This window comes from Ostrea edulis, chromosome 3 (assembly GCF_947568905.1).
Source record: "Ostrea edulis chromosome 3, xbOstEdul1.1, whole genome shotgun sequence".
Taxonomy (NCBI): domain Eukaryota; kingdom Metazoa; phylum Mollusca; class Bivalvia; order Ostreida; family Ostreidae; genus Ostrea; species Ostrea edulis.
In genome coordinates, this window is record NC_079166.1 from 12,115,004 (window position 1) to 12,135,596 (window position 20,593).

General features: G+C 35.0%; 1 protein-coding gene across 3 annotated transcripts in view; it reads right to left on the reverse strand.

The window, feature by feature from the left end:
- Nucleotides 1-425: 425 nt before the first annotated feature.
- The window catches only part of LOC125674117 (E3 ubiquitin-protein ligase listerin-like), a 32,031-nt gene continuing 11,863 nt past the window's right edge, over nucleotides 426-20,593 (reverse strand). For all 3 annotated transcript variants that reach the window (XM_048911160.2, XM_048911161.2, XM_056160054.1), the window contains 22 exons: nucleotides 18,143-18,841; nucleotides 17,535-17,760; nucleotides 17,154-17,296; nucleotides 16,776-16,857; nucleotides 16,481-16,631; nucleotides 15,805-15,952; nucleotides 15,422-15,640; nucleotides 12,821-12,939; nucleotides 12,616-12,717; nucleotides 12,133-12,275; nucleotides 10,128-10,266; nucleotides 9,422-9,566; nucleotides 7,388-7,604; nucleotides 6,855-7,092; nucleotides 6,445-6,513; nucleotides 5,840-6,029; nucleotides 5,451-5,595; nucleotides 4,021-4,150; nucleotides 3,294-3,381; nucleotides 2,108-2,302; nucleotides 1,417-1,584; nucleotides 426-1,324 (listed from right to left, as the gene is read on the reverse strand). In XM_048911160.2, the coding sequence (XP_048767117.2) occupies nucleotides 1,265-1,324; nucleotides 1,417-1,584; nucleotides 2,108-2,302; nucleotides 3,294-3,381; nucleotides 4,021-4,150; nucleotides 5,451-5,595; nucleotides 5,840-6,029; nucleotides 6,445-6,513; nucleotides 6,855-7,092; nucleotides 7,388-7,604; nucleotides 9,422-9,566; nucleotides 10,128-10,266; nucleotides 12,133-12,275; nucleotides 12,616-12,717; nucleotides 12,821-12,939; nucleotides 15,422-15,640; nucleotides 15,805-15,952; nucleotides 16,481-16,631; nucleotides 16,776-16,857; nucleotides 17,154-17,296; nucleotides 17,535-17,760; nucleotides 18,143-18,841 (3,816 nt within the window). In that variant the 3' untranslated portion in view covers nucleotides 426-1,264. The remainder of the gene's footprint in view (nucleotides 1,325-1,416; nucleotides 1,585-2,107; nucleotides 2,303-3,293; nucleotides 3,382-4,020; nucleotides 4,151-5,450; nucleotides 5,596-5,839; nucleotides 6,030-6,444; nucleotides 6,514-6,854; nucleotides 7,093-7,387; nucleotides 7,605-9,421; nucleotides 9,567-10,127; nucleotides 10,267-12,132; nucleotides 12,276-12,615; nucleotides 12,718-12,820; nucleotides 12,940-15,421; nucleotides 15,641-15,804; nucleotides 15,953-16,480; nucleotides 16,632-16,775; nucleotides 16,858-17,153; nucleotides 17,297-17,534; nucleotides 17,761-18,142; nucleotides 18,842-20,593) is intronic.

The following is a 20,593-nucleotide window of genomic DNA, read 5'->3' on the forward strand; positions in this document are numbered from 1 at the left end:
CATGCTTAACTGAAATCTTTATAATTGTGTAAAAGGCTAGCTGTCTTGCCTTTTAGCCCATACACCTCTGCTACATGTATACTTGTTTTCCTGTGCTCACATGTTACATGTAAATGGTGTGTAGATTATCGAAGCCCCAGATATTTCCAATAAGATCTTTCCTTTTCATTTTTTTGTTTTTAAAGAATCATTAATGCTCTGAAATTGTGGGAGGGGATATATTGTTTTTGGTCTGTATGCAGCTGTATGTAACCTCAAATAACAACTTATAACTGTATGATATAGATAAAAAAATTCCTACATGGTGATCTGAAAGGTGGAGGTCAGTCATGAAGGTCAAATTTGCCACAATTGAACATGTCTCTGCTCTCAGACCTTACATTTAATTAACACATCTTGTTTATACATGCATCAACAATCAAACATTGATAATTCTAGCAATCTTTATTTATTCAATATATAATATATACATATATTAATGTATATTTAAACAATAAGACATCTCTTTTAACAATACCTGGCCTTACAAAACTTGAACCCTGATAGCAATCTAATTAAAATCAGGTCTCTGTTACATCGGATAGAGAAGATCCGATTTTAATTAGATTGGAGAAGTGTTTTAACATTATATTCATATTTTACCTGAATACAAGTTACAGGCTCCACTAAACGCCTTTGACCTCGATTTTTATTAATATCCATGATGTAATAAAGAGAAAAGAGGAAAAACACAGTCTAGCTATTGGTCACAAACTTCAATCTACACTCTACAAAGATCAATCTTCATTCTTTAACTTCAACATTTTGTGAGGGTATAATATTTCCACTTTTGAATTGTAGCTTACAGAATAGAAACTTTGTCTGATGATACATGTGAGCAGATTCCAGAAACTAGTATACTAAAGGGAAAGACTTGTAAAAAATATTACTGTAAAAAATAAAAAAAAACAAACCACAAAATATCTTCGGAGCAACACACAAGACATGTTAAGATCATAAGATTTTTTTCTTTAATATTCAGTTCACAACACGAGCATTAAAAAAACCCCAGAAAGATTTTGCATTAAAAACACAATGTAACCAGAAAGATTTTTTTCTTTTTGCACACAGTTATACTACATGATATGTTATGAAAATTAACATAAAAAATAATGTACATGTACATACGATTTTTATTTCCATGAGAATGTCAAAAAATTGCACGATACATATGTACATGTACGATTAAAATAACACTCATCACAGATAAGCAACTGTCAGCAGACTAGAACAGATTCCGGCACAATGGACAGGTAGAGTTGTGGCTTGTCTGGAACCATTTGTACTGCAAAGAAAAAAAGAGAATGAAATTACAGTGAAGAAACCCAAAGACCTCTAAAAAGTTTCAAAATTCAAGGGAGGTAACTCTTCACTCACCAAACAGGCCGAGTGGAATTTTTTCTTGCAGGTTCTGCAGCAAAGTCTGGGAAGCTGGAAGTTTGTGCCGTGTAACACCGAGAAACAGATCATGCAATCATCCACTCCTTCAAATCGCTTGTCTATGTTCCTCCTCCAGATCTTAAGCCCGTCCATTATAGTCCCGTTCTGTGTCAAAGAGACAAACATTACGACTGTCATTTACTAGTACTGTAACACGGAATTCAGAAAGCAATCTAACAGTTCATTTCTTTTACCATTGGCCACCAGGTAGACCACAAAAATACCAAATTATTCCTTATTTCTGAACACACGGACAGTGTATGAACCAGTATCATTTGATGACAAAATTTGAAGAATCTTAAAGTTGTGCTACTCTACCTAAAAATGCAAGAAATTTTAAGAAAAAAATTCTTTAAAAAACTTAAGGTGGCTCATCACACTAAATTTGTATTTCATGGGTTGTCAAAACACCTCGTACGAAGCTAAGTTTTACATTTTAAAATCTCTTATTGACAAACACAACACCTTTTTATCATTCTGGAAAAAATCACCAAACTTCATTTAAAATAATTGAGAGCTTGTATCACTTTTTTGATGGGAATATCGTACATCATATAAGGTGTTTTAACGAGCCATTAAATAAATTCATGTTGAAATGAGCTACCTTAAAAGGCTGATTTAACTTTACCTGGTGCTGTAGGAAGATGTTGAGTTGCAGTAGCCACTTGTCCCACTGTTGTGCTGTCACTCCGACCTTTTTCTCGCTGGAGACCGTGATGTTACCCAAGGGGTAGTTCGGGGGGAGTGTGATAACCACCTCTATACAGACCTCCTCCAGGGTGTGGATGGCCACTACCTCACGAGTGGAGGGGCGGGTCTTCACCTAAGAGTCAGAAACAGTCAAAAATCATCCATACTTTGTTTTAAAACACTTAGATGTAAGCAATTCTAAGACTCTGCTTAAAAAACAAAACAAATACAGTACATCTTGTAAGAAATCCAGTCTTAAAAAATGGTATTGTACTCCAGGAATGGCCGGACGTGTTTGTGAAATAATACAATTATACATGTCTACTCTGACCTACATGAGCACCATTTCTTACGACAAGTTCCGAATTTTTCTCATGCAAGTGACACAAATGTTTTTTATAGTGCTAAATTTCGAAGATTCCAAAATGGACTGACTGACTACAATTAGGGCTGAAACAATATGCCCCCTTCACGATATGATACATATTGCAATACTTATGCCAAGATTCAATATTTTCAATATGATACAATTTACAGAAGAAACTAATAATAACATCAAAGAAAAAATTAATTACTAAGAATCAAAATCTTAATTTTAAAAGTAAAATGTTTCCAAACTGCCAAACGGTAAGATACCTGTTGGCTCTGTAGTTTAAACTGATAAAGTTCATTATTTATTTTCGTCAACCTCAAGGCAAACAACAGTCTGAACATTATTCGACGCTATTTTGTCCCTCATCGCAGGTAAAAATAACAAGTACAGGCCGAGCCTGATGTATTTTACTGAACCCGTTTGTATCAAACGTATCGAACCAAAAATCGAAGCAATGAATCAAACATTGAATTGAGCGTTTATATTGAACAGTATCGATATTTTGGTGAATCGTTTCAGCCTTAACTACAGTATCTATTGAATATCCTACGAGGTGTCTAGATAAGTCAGTACGAGAAAATGTTGTTGCTAACTTCCTTAACTACAGTATCTATTGAATATTCTACGAGGTGTCTAGATAAGTCAGTACTGAGTAAATGTTGTTGCTAACTTCCTTAACTACAGTATCTATTGAATATTCTACGAGGTGTCTAGATAAGTCAGTACTGAGTAAATGTTGTTGTTAACTTACAGTGAAGTTGACATCTTTCTTCTCTAATGAATCCAGGGAGGAGATTTCTTCCGTACACAGGACGGGACTGACATATTTACTGGTGAACCTGTAACAACACAAGGTAGCAACTCTACACTCCATTTTAATGTTAAATGTTACCATTGTAAGCAAGGAAGTCAAATGAGCTTCGTGACCCACACATAAATAAAAATGGGGAAAAAACTAAATGTATATTATGTATGTGTGCCAGAAACTTATATCTGTTTCCTAAATTACATTTTAACAGAACTACATGTATATAATAGCTACAAATGTATACAGAACTTCAGCTTACCACCTTGTTATTTGTTAATCAATTTCTATAAAGTATAGGCAGACATTGTTAACTGGTTTTTAAAATGTCATTAACACATAAAATGATAATGTCAGAGAAATATGTGAAAATGATAAAGTCAGAGAAATATGTGAAAATGGTGCTAACAATGTTACAGCTACCTACCGGGACAGGCATCAATTCAGATATCTTAAAAAAGTTCGATAAACATTGGAATCATTTCAAAATCTAAATGACTTACAGAAATTCCATGACTTACAAAATTTTAAACTAAGTTTTAATCAAACTAAGCACAAATACCTTTTAATTCTTCTGTTGTTGGAATTTTAAGGGAGGGGACTTAAAAAGACCATGTCTGTTGCCCAATCCTGTTCAGTACTGTTCTAATTTAAAACACAAGGTCACACTCACTTGTCCACATAGCTGACAGACTTCCTGTCCTGGTCTTTCCACCAGAGCCGCACAAGGGCTGGCGTTGTCTTCAGTGCATCCTTATACACACTGCAGGCCAGCTCAGACACCTCAGAAGAGCCCGGTCCATCTGTAGGACAAAACTTAAATATTATACACACTGCAGGCCAGCTCAGACACCTCAGAGGAGCCCGGCCCATCTATAGGACAAAACATAAATATTATACACACTGCAGGCCAGCTCACACACCTCAGAGGAACCCGGCCCATCTGTATGATAAGAGATAAAAATTAACATTTTGTTTGTAATAAACCTTTTGAACCCCTACTGTGTTAAATTCCCCACAACTTACAACTGGATGAAAATATCTCAGTTCATGCAGATGAAAAGATTTGTGGATAGGGACTATGGAAATTAACATGGAATGCCAGTTAAATTTCAATTTCTATTTGGCAGTATTTTTGATATCTCAATCCTATATTTCCATTTTTATTTCAAACATTAATAAAAGGAATCACTGTCTAATGTCAAAGCATTCATTTAACATCAGTTTTGTATGAAGAAAATTTGTCTTTGTGATTACAAGGACTAGAAAAAACAAGATGTGTTTGTGAAACTCAAATTCCCCCGATAATGGCCAATTCCAAAGATGGCCAAGGTCACAAGGACAAATATCTTGGTAACAGTAGAATGATCTTGTCACAAGAAATGCTCATGTGCAAGGTGAAAGCTCTAATATTTACCATTTAGAAGTTATGACCAATGTCAAATATTTTAAAAGTAGATCAAATGCCAAGGTCAAAAGGTTTAGTGCCCACAGAAAAGTCTTGTCATAAGGAATACTCATGTGAAATATTAAAGCTCTAGCACTTGCTGTTCAAAAGTTAATAGCAAGGTTAAAGTTTTTAAAAAGTAGGTCAAACTCCAAGGTCAAGGGTAAAAAATGTTGGTACCCACGGAAGGAACACTCATGTGAAATATCAAAGCTCTAGCACTTACTTTTCAAAAGTTATTAGCAAGGTTAAAGTTTCAGACAGAATGACAGAATTACAGACAGGACAAAAACAATGCCCCCCGATCTTTGATCTTGGGGTCATAAAAACTCAGATATCAAAAACAGTTCATCACCAAAGTACACCAGATATGATAAAACCAAACGTGTTGGGGTTTTACTAAAGCATGACAAGACAAAAACTGGCTGATACTAAATGAGCTCTATAAGTCAGTTAATGGATGATTATGATTTTTGTGTTGTCTTACTTTACATTAATTTTGTGATGGTTGCTTGCCAGAGGCAAGAACTCTAAAATTCTATTTGTTTAGCCCTGACAAAATAAACAAGTTACATTGCAGACACATGTATCATACCAACAAAACATTGACAGTACATATCCTGTATTGTATGTTTAAATTGGAAGTGTGTCCTAACCTATTGCCTGAAGACAGAAAGCTTTCTCAAATATGTTGGCTTTGTCCTTGTTGAGAGGGACATCAGGCATCAACCGGAATATGGCACACATCAACTGGTTCATGCAGCCGTGTTCTTGTAGGTAAGCAGCATACTTGGACCGTAACTGTAATACATGTGTATACTTTTGAGTAAATATGATACCTTGACCTTTGTAGAATTTACCTTCCATAGATTTGAGCTAATAATCTTTAAATGATAATTTCTTCTTCTGCAACACAACTTAGAATCAAAATTCATCATATACAGTAACCATTTGCAATTTCCATTTAAAAATTTATGTTCAGAATAAATGACATTTGCTTCAAAATTTAGAAAACAATACACATACAAGAATTTCCTATTTTTACCTCTGCTGGAGAATTCTTGAATGAAATCAACAAGAGTTTCCATGACAACAGGTATGCCAGGACATGTTGATATATTTCTGTAAAGGGTTCCACTATAAATATGTGATCTATATTTAGGTCCATTAACACACTGCCCAGAGTGGTGGAGTGTTTATTGCGTATTATCTGTATGAGGGAAACTGAAGGACTCCTGAAAAATAAACCCTTTTTTTAAAATCTACCCCGGTATTTACTTTTGCACTTTAGTCTTGCATGGGTATCTAAACACTATTTTCAATATCCAACTTCACAAAAGAAATAAATTTGATTCTTTAATCATACATTTACACACGTAAATGAAATGTGAAAATGTTTTAGGTTTCTCACTGCAGACATGAACATGCAGTATGAAAAACGTAATGTTTCATATTTCTCCACGTGAAACTTTCACTTTTCTCTATGCAAGACTGTTTCACATATTTCATTATCAAAATGTTTCACATTTCTCCATGTAAAAGTTTCACATTTCTCCATGTAAAAGTTTCACATTTCTTCACATAAAAGTTTCATATTTCTCCATGTAAAAGTTTCACATTTCACGATGCAGACAGGTACATGTAACTTACCTTGACGTCTGTTCCTCTTCTGTATCAGTTATCTCCTCTTTGTCGTAAGAGGGCAGTTCTGTCACCACTCTATAAAATTACAAACAATGTATACTCACTCACTTCCAGTGTATAAACAATATCAAATGTTCAAATTCTACACAGATAATTATGTTATAAGGTACTGTGTGTATATTAATTGTTCATGTATTGTACAAGAACAATGTAATTTACATGATGGTCATCGGTGTATAGCATATTGGTCAGGTACATCAAAATAAAATAAAATGATTAACCATTGTCAGAAAAAAGCAACATTTTCCTAAACTATCCATGTTATTTTTTTGACTTCAGATGATAATCAACAAAAACAAAATATTGAGTTTACACAATAATTAATCCAATGAGAAAATTAAGAACAACAATCAAACCTTTTGAGGATGTGGAATGCTGCGATTTGCACACTTCTGTGAGGAAACATCAGACAGGGAGTCATGTGATTAATGAGAGACTGAAGAGAGTCTGGCAAGGGAGACAACTGGTCTGCAATCAGGTAAGCCGGTAACTTGTGGGCCAGCACCTGTTGCTTTGGACAGTACGATGCAGCACTGGCCACACCTCTTAGTAAACACTCCATAACTCCCTTCACAGGCTTCTTCCGCAAGTTCTCTGTGTTGGAGATCACATGAAGTTTCACTAGTATGTACCAGTACCAAACAAACAATGAAATGTGTATCCAATATTACACGTCTGTTCAATTTATCATCAAAGCGAATGAACAACTGAGAGAATGGTCTTTAATATGCTGGTACCTTGATTTGTGGTGGATAAATGCTTTACAGACAATATTGTGAATATTGCTATGATATTAAACCTACAGCAAATGTTTCTTCATTTAAAAATATTGATGAATATTGGCTACTAAATAAAGAACCATATGGCTTAGTAAAAAAACAAACTTTACCAGTGAGTCTGTTGAAAATTGGCAGCAGTGAAGCATAAATTCCTTCACTAAAGAACTCCTCCCACTCAGTGGCCAGGTTGTTTGGGTAGACACCTTGTTTGACTGGTAACAAATCTTCTACTGCATGAGCAATCTCCGATACCAACTGACAAACAGACATAGTGAAAACCTGCACCGGAACCGACATCATCAGGAGGGATTCACTTTCATCCACTGTCTACAATATTAAGTATGAATGAGATAACAGAAACTAACGTTAAAATCCTACAGGTATAGTGTATACTCATCTCTCTTTGTTCTTTAAAAGATTATAAACATATAATTATATATATATATATATATATATATATATATATATATATATATATATATATAACGTAACGTCGCTATGTTACTAAATGTAAAGCTTCTGAAGATTTGAAATGAAAGCGCTAAAGCTTTGCTAAACGTCTTTGTGTATCTTTTTTATTTTTTACCTATATTTTTACCGATCATTGCGAAAAGTAATTATTATTATTTATATATATATATATATTTGATATATTTATTGTTGTTGACGTGAAGTCGTTAATCTGGACATTCTGGTTCCACACAAAATTCTCTGGATGAATACATAACTTCTGCACGTACAGACCCTGAAGTGTATTATATTTCATTACTCCAGTGGAATTCCGAAAGACTGCTGAATGGATTTTGATTAGGGAACAAAATGTTGAACAGTTTGAACAGAAGGAGAACAGGATGGCTGGAGACAGAGAACAAAAGGGTAAGTGCAAGAACAGAACAGTCACTTTCTGCCACTATGAGAACTGATTTGGCCTCTATTTCAAATTCTGCTATTCACACACTTAACTTATCACAAACATACACAATATAAAAGAGAGAGAGAGAGAGAGAGAGAGAGAGAGAGAGAGAGAGAGATTGAATTTCCTTGCCAAAGTAAAATCATTTTTTTTTCATTCAACTAATATCAAAGTACAGACACCAACTCTTCAGCACAGATAAATATACAGTCACATGAAACCAGTCAACTAATAATTATTTATCTGTGCACTCTATGAAGTGTCAGTACGATTAATAGTTTTATACTTGTTTTATGGACCCTGCTGAATACCACAACTATCCACTCCGCTGGAGTCGGCCACATTGTTGTTGTTTTGCCGTTTCTCGCCACACTCAATAATCTTTCAGTTATATAGTGGCGCCCAGTTTTGGAGTCGGCCACGTAATTTCATTTCAGGATTTTATAACAAAATTAATACTCTATATGAAATTAATTATAGATCTAATCAAAAGATTCACCCGAGGTCATTTTAGGTTTGATCTTAATAAAATTGTGACCATTAAATTAAGAAATGACCAAGTTTAAAAAAAAAATTCCATCAAGTAATTGAACCTAATCTTTCAACAGAACATTCTCTGTATGATCTGTGTCAATTTCAACCCTGAAAAAAATTACTTTCATTTTCAGCACGTCATATCTCTACAATATTTCTTTGGAAAACTATTTCAATATTCCTGTATGACTAGCAACTGCTGACATTTCTAAGTTTAATGATGATTTTTTTTTAAATGGGACCAGACTTGACTTTGGGAGGATGCTTTAGTTTGGTGAAAAAAGTGGTTCTTGTGGACTTTAATTTGGCACACAACTGTACATCTACTGTTGTATAGCACGTTAAACTGTGTACTGTATAATCTGACTGATGCTATATCTAAAATAGACATTTCTTCAAATAAAAATGTTTGAAGTATGTATACATGTACATATAGGTAATTTAGTTATTGAGTGTGGTGTGGGAACACAAAGCAGAACAGTTTAGTGTGGGAACAGAACAGTTTGGTGATGGAACAGAATGGTTTGGTGTGGGAACAGAATAATTTTAGACAAAAAAGGAATGATACTGTTCATGTGGTAGCATGCTTGAAGGTCTGAATCAAAAGGAAAGAAAAAAAAATAGCATGCTGAAAATTGACTTTCATGAAATAATGTCCAGAAGATGAACTTTTTGTGTGTGTGGATATAGAGGTTACCTGTATAAGGCTCACTGCTGTACAGAGTATGAAGTCCCAGGACTTGTCAGACAATTTTTCTGGGAAGTACTGTACTGCATTCTGAAGGAATCTGACAATCTCTACATTAGCAAGAACTTTAACTCCCTCAACATCTGTCAGGTTACTGTAAAAAAGGGAAAAAAAGAACTTTAACTTCCTCAACATCTGTCAGGTTACTGTAGAAGAAAAAATCATGCAGATATATTCATAATACACAGAAAATATGAAGAAATACATTTCCCGTCTTACTGTTGTCATCAGCTGTAAACCTGAACATCAGTTATCTTTCTACGCAAATAATGGACATTTTCCATTCCCACATCAATATGATACCACATCAGGTAACAGAAACCATACTATACGATTTTGATAAAATGGATTTGAAAATTATGTGTCCACATGATGTCATCACCACAATTTTCACATATACATGTACTATCATTCACGATGTTTTATATCCCATACTTCACTACAGTATTGCTCAATTTAATCGGACCATATCAGATTTTCAAAATTCTGTTGACAAAATCCTCAACCCATATGGACCATTTTCTAACCTCTATGATTTATGTGATAGACTGACAACAACATAACAAATTTCTTAACAACAGGTGGACATTTCCATAACAACAGGTGGACATTTCCATAACAACAGGTAGATATTTCCACAAATAAAATGCACTACCATTCACACAACAGCAGCTCGTCCATTTCGTCTTTCCAGTTCATGACCTGCATAAGGACACTTGCACCTAGATCTGCCATCTCTTCATTTGCTTTACTCTTTAGAATAGCATTCAGAACACTTAGAGCAGATATTCCACCTAGAATACAAATAAAGCATTGTATAACATTTAAGCTTTGGTGAAATCTTTGACATTTGAAATTTCTTTTAAACTTTATATTTTGTTTGATACAACTCTGAATATATTTACTATCAGTTTGCATCATTATACCTATGATATGATGTTTTTATTGTCTATTTTGGATGAAATCATCAGTTTGCATCATTATACCTATGATATGACGTCTTTATTGTCTATTTTGGATGAAATCATCAGTTTGCATCATTATACCTATGATATGATGTCTTTATTGTATATTTACTATCAGTTTGCATCATTATACCTATGATATGACGTCTTTATTGTCTATTTTGGATGAAATCGTCAGTTTGCATCATTATACCTATGATATGACGTCTTTATTGTCTATTTACTATCAGTTTGCATCATTATACCTATGATATGACGTCTTTATTGTCTATTTACTATCAGTTTGCATCATTATACCTATGATATGACGTCTTTATTGTCTATTTTGGATGAAATCGTCAGTTTGCATCATTATACCTATGATATGACGTCTTTATTGTCTATTTACTATCAGTTTGCATCATTATACCTATGATATGACGTCTTTATTGTCTATTTACTATCAGTTTGCATCATTATACCTATGATATGACGTCTTTATTGTCTATTTTGGATGAAATCGTCAGTTTGCACCATTATACCTATGATATGACGTCTTTATTGTATATTTACTATCAGTTTGCACCATTATACCTATGATATGACGTCTTTATTGTCTATTTTGGATGAAATCGTCAGTTTGCATCATTATACCTATGATATGACGTCTTTATTGTCTATTTTGGATGAAATCGTCAGTTTGCATCATTATACCTATGATATGACGTCTTTATTGTCTATGATATGACGTCCTTATTGTCTATGATATGACGTCTTTATTGTCTAGTTTGGATGAAATCGTCAGTTTGCATCATTATACCTATGATATGACGTCTTTATTGTCTATGATATGACGTCTTTATTGTCTATGATATGACGTCTTTATCGTCTATGATATGACGTCTTTATCGTCTATGATATGACGTCTTTATTGTCTATGATATGACGTCTTTATCGTCTAGTTTGGATGAAATCGTCAGTTTGCATCATTATACCTATGATATGACGTCTTTATTGTCTATGATATGACGTCTTTATTGTCTATGATATGACGTCTTTATCGTCTATGATATGACGTCTTTATCGTCTATGATATGACGTCTTTATTGTCTAGTTTGGATGAAATCGTCAGTTTGCATCATTATACCTATGATATGACGTCTTTATTGTCTATGATATGACGTCTTTATCGTCTATGATATGACGTCTTTATCGTCTATGATATGACGTCTTTATCGTCTATGATATGACGTCTTTATCGTCTATGATATGACGTCTTTATTTGGATGAAATCGTCGTTTAAAGTTTATTACAGAAACATAGAACAAGAAGAATATTTTTACCCAGGACGCAACTCCAATGTCAACGAGGTACATGTCTGGTACGTGTAACAATACTGACCTCGTTCACGAAGTCGCTCAATATACATAGGAAAAACAAGCTAAATTAAATATCTTACATTTATGAAGTCATATCTTACATGTAGGATTAATAGCAAAAAATTTTTTTAAACGTGACATACTAGTATATCAATAAGCTGAATATATACAGTAGTATTACATTTCCTCCAAATGAAGTACTAAACTGTTTCAAAAAACAGATTGAAAATTCCTGAAGCAGTCCCTGTTAATTTACATGTATGTTATTAATGCCCAATATCCTGACTAATTTTCCTGCAGAGTTCTGTTGGAATATAACAGACTTCTTCCTACTCACCGTCCATCGTCACTGCAGTCTCGCCATCACAGCTGATTATCCTGGCAACCATGACTTCTGCCAAGATCGTCAAACCAGCAACATTCAGATGCTGGGCCACTGTTTGTAATATCTGGATGTTGGGTTCGTTCAGCTCAGACAACCTACAGATGTAGCAGATAGGAACATTAAATGTCACACAAACAAAATAAGCTCTGAATGACCAGTTCTACAAAACAAGCATTATGGAATCTTTATAGCTTGTAAAGAAAAAATATTTTGGTGGACTTTGTGCTCTAGTAAATGCAGCCTTTCTGTACAGTTGTGACAAACTTTTATCTACTGATCGTAAAAAGGTTAGAAAGTTTCCCAGTCCCCGAATTTATGCTCCCACAAAACACACAAAAAATACATGCATGTTACCCATGAAAACTGGACCTATAAATGAACCAATGGACATCATGTGGTTTTACCTGACTGTATCATAATATCTTCAAAATATACCTTTCTATTAAACTGCTCACATCCACCAGGCTCTCAGAATCCGACATTACATCCGGCAGAATTTGACTCAAAGACAAGCTCATACATCCGTCGTCTTTACACCTAAAAAAGAATTAACACATACAGTACATCACAAGACACCGGAACATTGCATTTCTATCGCAGTTCAAAGATGAAAATAAGGTTTATCTGTGAATGACTTTACCTGTCCAGGATGAAGTTTATCAGCGTGTTTCTATTTCTCTGTGGCATTCCCTGAACCAGGAGTTTTATCTTCTCTTCCAGAGTCGCTATGCCTTTTACGATCTCAGGAAATCTGACCAACTGACACACACAAGACAAAACCTTTAGTCACATGATCATCAATGGTATGCCACATTTAGCAATATTCAGTAACTTTATAGAAATTAACACACACTGTACAATATATATGAATTTTATAATCATTACCGCAACATAGATGGACTAAAACTTGACAATTCATATCCAAGCAGATCACCACTTCCTTGCTTATTAACAATAATATTATGCATTATTAAGGTCTTCCGTCTCCAACGGAAGACCTTCTAGTGATTCTACTGTTTATTATTATTATTATTATTTTTTTTTTTTTCCCTTTCGTCTCCGAGACCGTTGGATGGATTTTCCTGAAACTTTCACAGGTTATAGGGAACGATGGTACCTCGAGGCATTTTTTTCATTTTTTCAAAATTCACTTCCGTTCGTCAGATACGTCCGATTTTCCGGTTTTTGAAAGAAACTTTGTCTGGGGGTAAACTTGAAAACCACTAAAGATAATCGAATGAAACTTTCAGGGATGATAGATCTATTTTCTCTATGGTGCATGCACGTAATATTTTTTGTCGCCGTCACTTCCGGTCGTCACCGGAAGTGATCAAATAAATCATCAATTTCAAACTTTTTTCTTTCAAATTGAAACCTACTTTGGTTTACTATATCTCGTTCTAATTCTCAAAAAATGTTGACCCCACCGGAAGTTGAATCTCCAACTTCCGGTTATATCAAAGACTATTCATTCTCTCATTTTTCAGTGCCATAAATCTCGGTCATGAAACTAGTTAATGAGTTGAGTTTTACATATATTATAGTCACTATAAATGTCTAGAGTAACGTCAAATATTTTTGTAAAATTCACTTCCGGTCGGCAAATACGGCTTATGAGCTGTTTTCGTTGTCAATCGTTTTTCTCAGAAACGGTAAAAGATAGAGTCACCAAAATTTCAGAGTTAATAGATCTCACTTTGTAGGGGTGCAGTAGGGGGGTAAGAATGTCGGCCGTCACTTCCGGTCGTCACCGGAAGTGATTAATAAATCATAAATTTCAAACTTTTTTCTTTCAAATTGAAACCTATATCGGTTTATTAGGTCTCGTTCTAATTCTCAAAAACTATTGACTCCACCGGAAGTTGAATCTCCAACTTCCGGTTATATGAAAGAAAAACTATTCATTCTCTCATTTTTCAGTGCCATAAATCTCGGTCATAAAACAAGTTAATGATTTGAATTTTACATATGTTATAGACATTATAAATGTCTAGTGTAAATTTAAATATTTTTGTAAAATTTACTTCCGGTCGTGAGATATGGGGTGGACATATTCAAACCTTGTTTTTTCAGTTTCTCAATAATGAATATAGATAGACGCTTGAAACTTGTAGAGTTGATCAACTAACATTAGTCCATTGTACACATACATTCAATTTTTTCGTCCGTCACTTCCGGTCTATACCGGAAGTATTTGAAAAATGTCGATTTTCCGATTTCTTCGAGTGATTTCTCAGAGATGGTGGATAGATTTTCTTGAAATTTTCAGGAATAATGTCTTATGAAAGGACCTTCCTATAACTATTTTTGTTTTTACAAAATTCACTTCCGGTCGGAAAATATGGGCGATTTTCTGTTTCTCAAAAGGAATTTTGTCCAGCATTATTCTTGGAAAAGGTAAAATATAGGTTCATCAATTATTCAGGAATTATAAATCTCCGTTTGCAGTCGTGCAGTAGAGGGTTGAACATGTCGACCGTCACTTCCTGTCGTCACCGGAAGTGATTGAAAGAATCGCAAATTTCAAACTTTTTCTTGTAAATTGAAACCTATACTAGTTTATTAATTCTCTTTGAAAGTGTCAAAAGAATATTGACTCCGTTGGTAGTCAAAACAACTACTTCCGGTTTCTTGATAAAATACCTTTTTACTTTTCATCTCTTTGTCACCATAAATCTCGCGTATATTTGAAGTCTTTCATATGATTTTCACATGTCATAATAAAAGTATCAACTTCTAGAGTTTGGATAATTTTGTTTTTCAAAATTGACTTCCGGTCGGTAGTAACCTACTACTTTTTCTTTCTTTAGTCTACTTCTTTTTGTTGAGAACTCTTTCAGATAGAGACGTGAAATTTTCAGGGAATATAGGCAGTAAAGAGTCGCTGTCATTTATAGGAAAACGCATCATAAAAGTACTTCCGGTCATCACCGGAAGTTACGAGAAAGGAGTAAAAAATTCGATAATACATTTCTCATTCATTGTTAAGGCACATTTTCTGATATATTTAAATGGTTTTCGTAGGAACAGAAAGCTCTTTACCGGAAGTGGTCTAACGGAAGACCTACTCATTACTAGTAATGAGTTTCTAGTTAGTATCCTATTCACCTTTTCCTACCACAGTGACCACATTTTACAATTTATGTAGATTTTTATCATAGAATTTGTCAATTTAATTTCATTAGAATGCATTGATAGTATTTTCTTTTATGATTCAATTTTAAATACAATGCTGCCTCACCAGTCCTTTTTCCATGTCTTGGTACACCTGTACCAGAGTTACACTACGGAGCACAGCCACTAGGAATTCCTGGTTGTCATAGCGATGGGCTGAGGTCAGTAACAGCTGGACATTAAACAGAGCCGTGTACAAAATCTGAGTTAGATTAAGTGACTTATCCGGACCGACAGGAAACTCACAGAATGACAGACGTCCACTCACTAAACAGTATTCCATCAGCTGAAATGTACACACACAGACCGTAAATTTGTTGCAGCCATAGTTACTTGATTTCATATTTTTTTTGACAAATCTATTTTTCAATGCAGTTTCTGAAATGAAGTACATGCAACTTGATCTCATTCAGGAAAGCTTAAATGACACGTCCCAATTGTTTCACTCACTGATTTGGTCATGCTTGGTTGTCCTTTAACAAACAGTTCATCGAGGAAGACTGCCACCACTGGGTTCTCCTCCACGTCGTCTTCAGACGGGACATTGTCCTTCATCACACCCAGCAGCTTTTCAGTCGACAGGACCACACCCTGAAACCTACAATAGTGAACAGCGTCTTTACTTGTTACCTTGACGAAGTACAGCGTATTCTATTTTGAGCATTCCAAGGAATGTGTCTGTTTCTTGCGGGTGCTTTACTGAACGAGTGTAACTATAGGGTGTAATGATAAACCGTGAGATGTAGTCAAATCCACCACAGTTCAGTTCATGTATGTATAATTACTATTCAGTTCCAGCTCACAAAATGATTTCCAGGCCAAAAACACCCATCAATGACTCACAAATGAATAAAGAATAGGAAGTATTTTTGGTTCGTAGGAATGATGACACAAAGTAATTTCAAATGTTAAGGTATATGGAGACATTGTTTTACTGACATAATCAAATAGTATCAAACTTGACATATTTGCAAATGTATCACAGTAGGTGTTGTATCACTGTAGTCCTTGTGTGGCTACCTCCAGACAGATGTCAGAACAGAGAGACGCTAGGCAAAGGGATTATTTTGGCATCTAAAATACTCTGCAGGCGACATACAACTAGATTAACAGAATCCAAACTTACTGGTCCATGGTTTCAGTTTTGGATAACTGTTTGTGAAGGACATCTTTGAATTGGTATAAAATAGAGCCCTCTTGAAGAAATCCTCCTGTCTCCTTGACAACAGATGCTATCCCAGAAATCCATGCAGTTTCTGCCTCCTGCCTTGTAGAATCTGTAATTAGAAATATATACTGTATTATTTCCGCTAATAAAATGGGTTACGCCAGAAAAAGTATTTAATACATTATTGCTTTGGTGAAAAACAGCTAAACTGGCAGCCAAATAAAACCAATTAACAATGATTTTTCCAGATTACCTAGAAGCTGGAGCGACTGGTCAGCACATATAGAAAACAAGGACAGCAATAACTTCTCTCCTGCCTGAAGCATGCCAGAGTCCTGAAGAAAACAAACGTACTGTTATCAAACAATTCTACATGCATATACCGTATAAAAGGTATTTTTTGCTGAAGTCAATTTTTTGCTGAATTTACGGAATATGAAAAATCCGCAAAAATTGCTATTGCAAAATATATAATAAATAAGTATGATGCAACAACCACTGCAGAAACTGGAAACACAGAAAATTGTTTGCTACCTACAAGTGTTCAATTTGCAAAAATTTCCAACCGCAGAAAATACATATTGCACGGTAATTAATTCTACAGTGAACTAAGGAATAATAGACTCCATACCTTTAGATGAAGGAAGAAACTTGTGGTTGCCTTGGCAACAAACTTGACAGCGAGGTCAGCTTGCTGTTGGTCCTGTTTGAGTTCGAGGTCCATCAGTGATTTGTGGATGATCTGTAGAATGTTGTGGACTGTAGCTGGTTTTACTGTTAAGAACAAATACAGTTTCATTTCTACATGTACAACATACAGTACATACATAAAACTTGAACGTTCAATTTTTTTGTTTTAACATAAAAAAGCAGTTTTAAAGAACTTTTCAAAATAATTGCTAGGACATATTTAGTAGTGCAACATTTTGTCTCCATTACTGCTTATAGGACTTTTAATCATTTACACAAGATTAGCAAATCCAAATAGGCAGACCCAGTGGGTTATTTTTACCTCTATCTATCCCCGTCGACAAAACCAGAGTCAGGATGTCCCAGCCTTGCTGCACACGGTCCTCATCACAGTTCTTCAGACTCTTCTCACACACAGTCTGAGCCACAGAGACAATCTTCTCCCCCAGGGAATCGCTGTGGAGCCAGTTCTCCACCCCCGTCGTCTGCTTCTGCATCTGTATCATCTTATTCAGCAGACTGTAGAACACTGGCAAGCTGCTGATTGTCTGAAACACAATTTTGTTTTAATACAATGATCAAGCTGAGTGTGGTCAAATCTACCAGGGTCTTTGTCTCCACTTTTGGAACATTTCCAAACATCTTTCTGTAATCCCTGTTCTTCATGGTGTGGAGTTTTTTGGTTTTTTTTAATTTCATGATATTACCAAAATCTTCCTGAATGAAATATGAAATATATAGCAAAGAATTATTTCAAGTCTAAGCCACAAAATGAAGAACCATATGACATTAATATTTTTTCAAGACAAAACCAAACTTACTAAATTTAATAATATTTCTAATGTGACTAATGCTTAGGTACATATATGTCTCCCCATTTACACCATTAGATGTACAGGTAGGCAGACATCTTGATATTCAATCTCTTACCTTGCAGAGTTCTTCCAACAACGTTTTAACGACTGATGACTCAAGCAACGGAATGAAGCTACAAATAACACTTATCAGCTGTCCAGCATCACTTTCTTCTAACTCCTGTGATTGGTGTAACCATGGCAAACAAACATTAAATACAAAGTAGCCTGAGTGTGATTGGTCAATTGATACATCTCCATGACAATTTGAAATAATATCCTTAATTGTCCTCTCGTCTGGTAACAATTCAATCAAAGCAGCAAATAAGTGTAGATTTTGTTTATCACTGTGTTTATGAGCCATCTCAAATGACTTAATTGTAATCATATGCACAAACTCCTTGGCCTCTCCTGATAATTCCTTTGTTTCTTCCGGACTTATAGACAGTTCCTCTACACTTGGATTCTCCGCAAACTTCACTTTGACCTTGACATCAGACTTAGCTTTGAGGCCACTCTGTGGATACAGGAGACACCTGACAAACTGAATCAGCCGGTCGGTCAGGTACCGGTCATCACTGCCCAGTCCTGAGCCCAGTCTCTCCGACACAGTGACCCCTAGGTCCCTCCAGAATTTGGTCAGAGTGTTTCTGTATTTCTCGGTCTTGTCGCCCGTCTCCAGTGATGTCAGAAGATTTACTACCAGGCTGTAGAGGGACGTTTTGTGGAGGGCTGAGGTAGACTCAAACAAAGACGCATGGAGAACTCCCATCACCTGTACAAAGCAACGACAACAATGGAGACTGTGAAATGCTTCAAACACTGAAGTTTAAAACAAATTTTATTCACTATGCATCACAACCTCAAATCTGACCACTGATTTCCAAATTAAAAAATGACTGCCAAAAGCATACCAATTAATACTTGTGGATGCTTCCATCCAAATCTACTTACTGTGCATAAATGCTAACACAATTATCCATTAATGGTGTTCATTCTATCATTCTTCCAGCAGATAATGAGATTTATTGTGAAGGGTAAATGTAATTTTGGTTTCCTAAACATTGCTTTAAAACTGTCACAAAGTTGATCAAACTGTGTAATTATTAACAAAGAATGTACATGTACCACAACATATTTCACCATATCGGTAAACTCTTATGCCTCGTTCACACGGATGCGCATTAAATTTTACTTCGCATCAAATTTGATGTGAAGTAAAATAATGCGCATTAAATTAATTCGAATTAAATAGCGTTCACACGGCGGTAATATTTAATGCGAAGTAAACTAATGGGCATCAAATTCGTATGCATCTCCATTAATGGGTGCGCGAAATAAAGTAAAGAATAGACTATGTTATTGAAAATTATTTTTTATAGATATTTTAATGAATATTGTGTAGATACAGAATTCTTTGTTCAAAACGCTATATACATGTAGTATAGGTAGTACTACATGTTTACAATTTACATACATAACTGATCTACACATAAGGAGTTTTGTCGTGTTTATTTATATGTTCCCAAGAAATTACTTGTTATTTCCTCTGACGACCAGCATTCAATCTAGACAATATATTGTTTCTTCACGGGCCCAATTTTAAAACTTCGGAACGTCTTTTTCACCATTTCGCTGACTACTGTTGTGACGTAATTTTTAATTACTAATACGTATTATAAGTCTACTATGACATCATATGGTATAAAAGAAACAATGAGCGGCATATTATGTAACAAGAGGCCCAAGGGCCTAGAATCGCTCTTCTGATAAATTGTACAACCCCACCATTTCTATTCTTAGCCTCTTAGTATTCTAAATCTTTAGTTAAATCCTAAGAATTAAAAAAAAAGTAGGTCAATGTGACCTACTTTTTGGTTTACACATTTTGAGAACTCAAGAAATATCAACTGACAAAGTTTGATGATTTTAAGCCAATTAGTATCTAAATATTGAAATATAGCTGTCAAATTCCAATCGTAGGCCATGGTGACCTACTTTTTGGTCAGCGAACTCCGAACATGCAAGACCCATCAACTGACAAAGTTTGATGACTGTAGGTCAAATAGTATCTGAAATATATAAATATAGCCGTCAAATTCCAAAAGTAGGTCAAGGTGACCTACTTTTTCATCAACACCCTTCAAACATGCAAGACCCAACAACTGACAAAGTTTGATGACTAGGTCAAATAGTATCTGAATTATATAAATATAGCTGTCCAATTCCAAAAGTAGGTCAAGGTGACCTACTTTTTGGTCGAAACCCTTCGAACATGCAAGACCCATCAACTGACAAAGTTTGATGACTGTAGGTCAAATAGTATCTGAAATATATAAATATAGCCGTCAAATGCCAAAAGTAGGTCATAGTGACCTACTTTTTGGTCGATACACTCCGAAGACTCAAGATGCATCAACTGACAAAGTTTGATGATTGTAGGTCAAATAGTGTCTGAAATATAGTAATTTAGCTGTCAAATACCAAAAGTAGGTCACGGTGACCTACTTTTTGGTCGACACAAACC